Source organism: Misgurnus anguillicaudatus, chromosome 6 (genome assembly GCF_027580225.2).
Source record: "Misgurnus anguillicaudatus chromosome 6, ASM2758022v2, whole genome shotgun sequence".
NCBI classification, from domain to species: domain Eukaryota; kingdom Metazoa; phylum Chordata; class Actinopteri; order Cypriniformes; family Cobitidae; genus Misgurnus; species Misgurnus anguillicaudatus.
In genome coordinates, this window is record NC_073342.2 from 6,720,096 (window position 1) to 6,728,284 (window position 8,189).

The following is an 8,189-nucleotide window of genomic DNA, read 5'->3' on the forward strand; positions in this document are numbered from 1 at the left end:
CAGTATTACACACCCAATCATACTCACACAAACACACACATAAATGTCCCAACTGCCCTAAATGCCCCATTCTGCCCCAAATGCCTCATCTGCCCCAACCGCCCCATTTTGCCCCAAATGCCCCATTTGCCCCAATTGGCCAATTCTGCTCCAAATGCCTCATCTGCCCCAACTGCCCCATTCTGCCCCAAATGCCTGATCTGCCCCATTCTGCCCTAAATGCCCGATCTACCCCAAATGCCCCATCTGCCCCAACTACCCAATTCTGCCCCAAATGCCCCAACTACCCTAAATGCCCCAACTGCCTCATCTGCCCCAACTGCCTTAAATGCCCCAACTGCTCTAAATGCCCCAACTGCCCTAAATACCCCATCTGCCCCAAATGCCCCGTCTGCCCCAACTACTCAATTCTGCCCCAAATGCCCCAACTGCCCCATCTGCCCTAAATGCCCCAACTGCCCTAAATGCCCCATCTGCCCTAAATGCCCCATTCTGCCCTAAATGCTCCACATGCCCTAAATGCCTCATATGCCCCACCTGCCTCATCTGCCCCATTCTGCCCCAATTCTGCCCCAAATGCCCCAACTGCCCTAAATGCCCCAACTGCCCTAAATGCCCCATCTGCCCCAATTATCCAATTCTGCCCCAAATGCCCCAACTACCCTAAATGCCCCATCTGCCCCAAATGCCCCATTCTGCCCCAACTGCCCAATTCTGCCCCAACTAACCCATCTGCCCCAACTGCAGCTCCAGCTATTACTCTCAGACTAGGCTTTCTCAAGCCAACATAAAGTTTGTTCACAAACTTTAACCTCATCTAGTTATTATTCTTTTTCTCCCCCCAAAATTATAAACACTAACTCGTCCTAGGGCTTTCAAGCTACATGTACCAAATTTTCCACAGACCTTCAGACTGGTCTGACTTAGTGTGCTATATCTTTTCTAACTGATGGGACCTTCCGAATTCCTAAACGGGGGGCTCGAACACCCCAAAATTTCCATTGACTTAACATTGAGACAAACTTTGAAGGGTCATAGCTGCGAGTGAGAAACTTGTAGAAACTTGTGGCTTACCACATTTAAGGAGGCTGACAGACTGTGCAAGAACATACCTCACAATTGGGTGTAAGTTGTACCCCTGGGGTGTAAGAGCCCCCCAAAATTTCCCATTGACTTATAATGGGGCAGGAAACATGCCCATATAAGGGAATAAAAGCGTCCCAGATGGAATATCTTCACTTTAGAGTGTCGTAGAGACATGGGGGCGGGCTCATTTTACTCAGTCATCCTATCAGTCTCTTTGGATCGCCCCAAAGTTATTTAGCCACGCCCCTAGCAACAATTTTGGGTACCCTAGCAACATCTCCCATAGACTACCATTATAAAAAGCCCAGATGGATATCTTTGCACCTGAGTGTCATAGAGACATAGGGGTGGGCTCATTTTACTCAGGCATCCAATCAGTCTTAATAGGATTCTTATTGAGGTGTTAAGCCACGCCCCTAGCAACCAAATATGAGCACCCTAGCAACATATTAAACAAAGCCTTATATCTCTGGATCTGAACATCATAGAGACATGGGGGTTGGGTCTTTGGGTCATGTTAGCTTCATGCTAGCTCCATGCTAAGTCATACTAGCTTCATGCTAGTTTTATGCTAGCATTATGCTAATTTCATAATATAGCTTGCTAACTTCATGCTAAATCATGCTAGCTTCATGTTAAATCTTGTTAGCTTCACGGTAAATAGTGCTAGCTTCATGTTAATCATGCTAACATCATGCTAATCATGCTAACTTCACGTTAAATCATGCTAGCTTCATGCTAATCATGCTAACCTCATGTTTACTTAATGCTAATCATGCTAGCCTCATGCTAGCTTCATGCTAATCATGCTAGCCTCATGTTAGCTTCATGCTAATCATGCTAGCATCATGCTAATCATGCTAACATCATGGTAGCTTCATGCTAATCATGCTAGAATCATGCTAGTTTCATGCTAATCATGCTAGCTTCATGCTAATCATGCTAACATCATGCTAGCTTCATGCTAATCATGCTAGCATCATGCTAGCTTCATGCTAATCATGCTAGCATCATGCTAGCTTCATGCTTATCATGTTAGCTTCATGCTAGCATCATTCTAGCTTCATGCTAATCATGCTAGCTTCATGCTAATCATGCTAGCTTCATGCTAGCTTCATGTTAATCATGCTAGCTTCATGCTAACTTCATGCTAATCATGTTAGCATCATGCTAGCTTCATGCTAGCTTCATGCTAATCATGCTAACATCATGCTAGCTTCATGCTAATCATGCTAGCTTCATGCTAGCTTCATGCTAGCTTCATGCTAATCATGCTTGCGTCATGCTAGCATCATGCTAGCTTCATGCTAATCATGCTAACATCATGCTAGCTTCATGCTAATCATGCTAGCTCCATGCTAGCTTCATGCTAATCATGCTAGCTCCATGCTAGCTTCATGCTAATCATGTTAGCATCATGCTAGCTTCATGCTAATATGCTAGCATCATGCTAGCTTCATGCTAATCATGCTAGCATCATGCTAACTTCATGCTTATCATGATAGCATCATGCTAGCTTCATGCTAATTATGCTAGTATCATGCTAGCTTCATGCTAACTTCATGTTAATCATGTTAGCTTCATGCTAACTTCATGCTAATCATGTTAGCATCATGTTAGCTTCATGCTAATCATGCTAGAATCATGCTAGCTTCATGCTAATCATGCTAGCTTCATGCTAACTTCATGCTAATCATGTTAGCATCATGCTAGCTTCATGTTAATCATGTTAACTTCATGCTAACTTCATGCTAATCATGTTAGCATCATGCTAGCTTCATGGTAGCTTCATGCTAATCATGCTAGCATCATGCTAACTTCATGCTAGCATCATGCTAACTTCATGCTAGCTTCATGTTAGCTTCATGCTAATCATGTTAGCTTCATACTAATCATGCTAGCTTCATGCTAGCTTAATGCTAATCATGCTAGCTTCATGTTAGCTTCATGCTAATCATGCTAGCTTCATGCTAACTTCATGCTAATCATGTTAGCTTCATGCTAGCTTCATGCTAATCATGCTAGCTTCATGCTAATCATGCTAGCTTCATGCTAATCATGTTAGCTTCATGCTAATCATGCTAGCTTCATGCTAGCTTCATGCTAATCATGCTAGCATCATGCTAGCTTCATGCTAATCATGCTAGCTTCATGCTAACCATGCTAACTTCATGCTAGCTTCATGCTAATCATGCTAACATCATGCTAGCTTCATGCTTATCATGTTAGCTTCATGCTAGCTTCATGCTTATCATGTTAGCTTCATGGAAAATCATGCTATCTTCATACTTAAACATACTAACGGCCAGATAGCCTACTAAACTAAACTTCTGTCAAACCGTTTTAAACGTTCAGGCTACGCTTTTTCAAGCCAACATAAAGTTTGTCTTCAAACTTTAATATCTAGTTATAGACCTTTCTCACAGTAACCGGAAATACGTAATCGTCGCGGAAACGGGGTTCCTGTCAAGCGTCAACACACCAGAAAAATATAAACCCGGGCAGTTAAAAATGGATCAGAGAGTCTACACAACTTTGTTAACGGATTTGCCAAATATTACATTTGCTGATGTGACACGACTCGTGGAGGAAAACTCCCTCACCAAAAAGAAACAACTAAATAAAGGGTACAAATTTTTCCACTAAGAATTTGTCCATAACTATCAAGGTAAGTAGAGAGCGAGGCTAACTGTTACTGAACTGTTAACTAAAACGACACATTATTAGCGTGTCCACTTAGACATAATGTATGCATAGTAAATATGATATAGACTACCTTACTAAAACATTATAGTCTGCTTTGAATGAAGCGTTATGGTTCCAATAACCTTCAATGTCTGCCTATGGTTGTCCAAGTGAATGTCTTGTGTGTAGCAACAATGTATAAACGTTCTCACACATACTCTCGTTTTTTCATGTAGCTTGGCTGGCCACAGGAGAGCTGTTTTTATATCGTTTTGATTAGTGACAGAAGGTGATTTCCAGTATAAGTCTGGAAATCTACCTTAATTATGTGCAGGAGTTTTTACTCAACTCTTTCTCTTCCATCTCATTCCTTAAGTTATAAATCTCTAACTGCTATTTCAACTCTTTTAATAAACTGTTACTTCCATATACTGCTGACAGTGATGTACTGTTATGAACAGTGATGCCATGTATGCCGTTCCTATTAGTATTTTCTTTATGTGTGTGTGTAGATATCACTTGCTGCTGACAATGGACATCTGATGGCCTATTCCTGCAGCTGTGTAGCTGGAAAAGGTTTCTGCAACCACATTGTGGCACTCCTATATCAGACAGCACATTATTTGCAGCTTGGTGAGAAGACTGTTCCTCCACCTCTGGCCTGCACAAGTGATTTACAGCGATGGCATAGACCGAGAACACAGGTGGGTGTAAGATAAGGTTGTATATTTAGCCTACTCTATGGATGAATTAAATACTGCTACACGCACACACACACCTGCCTGTTCCTATTAGACCCCTTCACTTCATTTAATTTTTGTGCAAGTACTGAAGGAAACCCAGGTGAAAAAGTAGTACACTTCCATAGTTTACTTAAAGTGCTTTATTTTCGCACACTAATTTTGTACTTATTATACAAAAAAATCATCTTTACTACTTCTTACGATGTTCTTAAGATTATGTAAGTATACTTAGTTGTGCTATGTTGAGACACCACGAATATGAACTAAAATGAACTACAATGCACTTTTAGCATACTATCTATGTATTAAAAAATGTATATAGATAACACTTGTATTAAACTTGAACTGAACTTTCATACAAAGATGGGTTCAAGTTTACTACAAGTGGTACCTAAATACATTTTTAAATATATTTTTTAGCACATTTTAGTTCATATTTATGGTGTCTCAAAATAGCACATTGAAGTACACTTAGATGATCTTAAAAACATCTTAAGAAGTACTAAAGGTACATTTTTGTATATTAAAGGGACACCATGAAACTTTTTGGCCAGTAGGGGGTGCTAGACACGTATTTTTCACTTCTAGCGCCCCTAGAGCCCACAAGCGCCGCAGCACTGTCGCAAAGGAAAGGAACTGGCCAACCTTAAAACTAAACTAAAAACTAAACATTTAAAATGCTAAACGATCAACATTTTGAGACAACAGGGAGAAACGCAGTCATGTTACAACTTTCTGATGAGGAACTCGTCGTGGCAGAAGCCATTTCTCAATCTGAAGGTTGCAGCCTCCGGATGTCTTATTTCTAAGCTGTATACGTCATCAAGAATGTCTTATTTCACAATATTAACAATTACAAAGTTGACTATTATACTTAGTTAATCGTAAATTGTTGCAGTATGCTTATGACTTGCGAATGTAATGCTCAGTTTACCTTAATAAACCAGGCTTGATGACGTGTGCAGCCTGCATATTTGACCTCCGGTGGCTGCAGCCTTCCAATTCAGAAAAGACCAGACGTATTTCCTTGCCTTTTTCCAAACAAATATTGTTGCATCCTCTCTCTCTCCCTCGCCACCAGGATTTTCCGCAATGGCGCTCGTTATTCCTCTTTTTTGTGTGAAAATAGCTCCAAATCCAAGTAAACCGATGCGTTTAGGTCTGCCGCTTTGTAATACGTCACGCGAGTGACAGCGGAACGCAGCAAATGAGGAAGAGAGAAGAGAGAAACGCTCGGATCTGATTGGTGAATGAATAGGGTTTGGTTTTACACTGTGAGCAAGTTTGAGTGCTATAGCAACATGGATTGTATGTAAATATCATAGACACAGTAAAAGAAAGGTAAATACCTGAACACAGCATCTGAATACAGGGAACTATATGCAATATAATCGCCGTCATTTATAAAGAACATCGCATTTATGTATGAATCAACAGTTTATATAAAAAATTGCCTTAAAGGGGAATCGAACCCGGGTCGCCCGTGTCATAGGTCCGTGACGCTAAAGACTGTGCCACAGAGTCACATAATATAAGCTGCTCTCTACATTCCTTAAGTAAGCCTCCAGCAAAATTCACGTTAAAAACAAATTGTGTGGAGGAAGTGACGTATGCCGTAAAGCAGTCAAATTTTGTAGTTTTTTTTGTGCTCTGGTTACTACCAGAAACCCTAAGTTTTAAAATACGAGTAAAAGTGATACAGACCCCGTCAGGCTATGGTAGACATGTCATTCAACCGATTTAAAGTCGATGTACTATCACAAGGGTCTTGAAAATTTATTATGAAGGTTGAAAAATTACATGGTGTCACTTTAAGTGTAAAATTAGTGTGCGAAAATAGAGCACTTTAAGTAACCAGGCTACACACACACACACACACACACACACACACACACACACACACACACACACACACACACAGTGATCATATTTTATTTTGAATTTTAGGGAATCCACCCAGAACTTGTGAGTGATGTGGTGGTGCGAAAGCCAACAGCAATAGGCAAGAGCGATGTTAGGTCCACATTGTACCAGGCATATTCAGGTTATGTGACAAAATAATGTCCATTTTACTTTTACTATGAAAGCAAAATGTTGATTTCAAAGGTTTACTTACTGTATCTTTTCTTTCTTTAGGACCATTTCCTGACCCTGATTTGATGGCTGCTGGAGGCAAGATGTGCGAGGTGCAACCCCAGCCTCTCATTGCCCTTGTGTTAGAAGGCTTGTGTGACATGGACCTGACTCCATCCAAATTTGGCCCTGTTCCACGTGGATCCCCCTATCATACCATTGTCCACCTCCACTGGAAACATCCAGTGACATTATCCTGCACTATTTGGCTCCTGAATTTCCAGCTCTTCCTCTGGATCAGCATACCTTATATAACCTGGACTTTGTTCCAACATTGCACCAGCAACTGCACCTACAGTCATTACAAGTGTCACCACAAATGGCCTGGGAAATTGAGAAGGGAACCAGGCAGAAGTCCAAATGTCCTGCATGGGCGCAGTTACGTCAACCACGGTTAACTGCCAGTCGCTTTCGAGAGGCCTGCTCTTCCTGGGAGGGAAATGCAGATCCAGAGGCTGCAGCAAAGGCCCTTGCAGACCAAATGATAAGAGGCTCCAGAAAACAAACTGCTGCAATGGTACGAGGTTTGCAAGTGGAGTCAGAAGTCCTGACCAATTATGCTAAATTAATGGCAGTTAATGTGCTGTCTGTTGGATTTGTCATTCCCCCAGAAGCTCCACATCTTGGGGCTAGTCCAGACGGTAGGGTCTATGACCCTTCTGAGTCACCGCCGTTTGGACTTGTTGAAGTGAAGAGCACCACAAAACATGATGATTCGCAGGTTGCGCACCTTAAGAGGGAAAACGGCTATGTCAGGCTGAGGCAGTCACACCGATACTTCTGGCAGGTTCATGGTCAATTAGCAGTAACCGGCCTTGAGTGGTGTGACTTTGTCACAGACACTCAGGCAAATGTATATGTTGAAAGAATTTGGCGAAATGATTCGTTCATCCTCAAAATGAAGGAGAAATTAGACCTTTTTTACTACAACACATACATGGATGTGTACTTGAAATTGCACTGAACTGTCCTGGACTCTCAGTAAATGTCTAGAGGTTTCATGTTATTGAACTTTTCAATCAATCAGTTCAACATTTTGTACAACTACACTTACACTATGTCTTTTAAAATATTTGCTGTAATGGGAATGTTTTTTTATTAATCAGTTGCATTTACTCATTATTTTACATGTCCATGAAATAACCTGTGTAGGTAATTTTTTTATATTTGAAGTTAATTACTAATTATCATATTGACCTGCTAATGCACATACTTTCCATACTTACTGGTACTGAAAAATGAATTGCAATAAATCTGGTGTTTATTCATTTAATGGCTTTTAATGTCAAATTAATCAATTGTTCCTGGTACAAAAGACCCAAAATGATACTGTTGCACTTACAGAAGAGAAAGTGAAAAAAGGCACTTATTTACATATATATACAAAACAATGACAAAAAGAGAGCAAACCCAAAACGAGTATAAGTATGCAACAGCACATGCAATACACTCTCCACATCTCAGTCTTCTTCAAAAGACAAAGGTCCTTGAAAATTCACCATAACACAACAGTTGTGCCAGATCTGGCTGACAGTGCCCATC

General features: G+C 40.9%; 1 protein-coding gene across 1 annotated transcript; it reads left to right on the forward strand.

Moving 5' to 3' along the window:
- The first annotated feature begins 4,287 nt into the window (after positions 1-4,287).
- LOC141364147 (uncharacterized) lies at positions 4,288-8,189 on the forward strand. The gene is made up of 3 exons (XM_073868248.1): positions 4,288-4,475; positions 6,462-6,558; positions 6,651-8,189. Exons 1-3 carry the CDS (start codon positions 4,314-4,316, stop codon positions 7,043-7,045), a joined length of 654 nt encoding a protein of 217 aa, XP_073724349.1. The 5' UTR covers positions 4,288-4,313; the 3' UTR covers positions 7,046-8,189.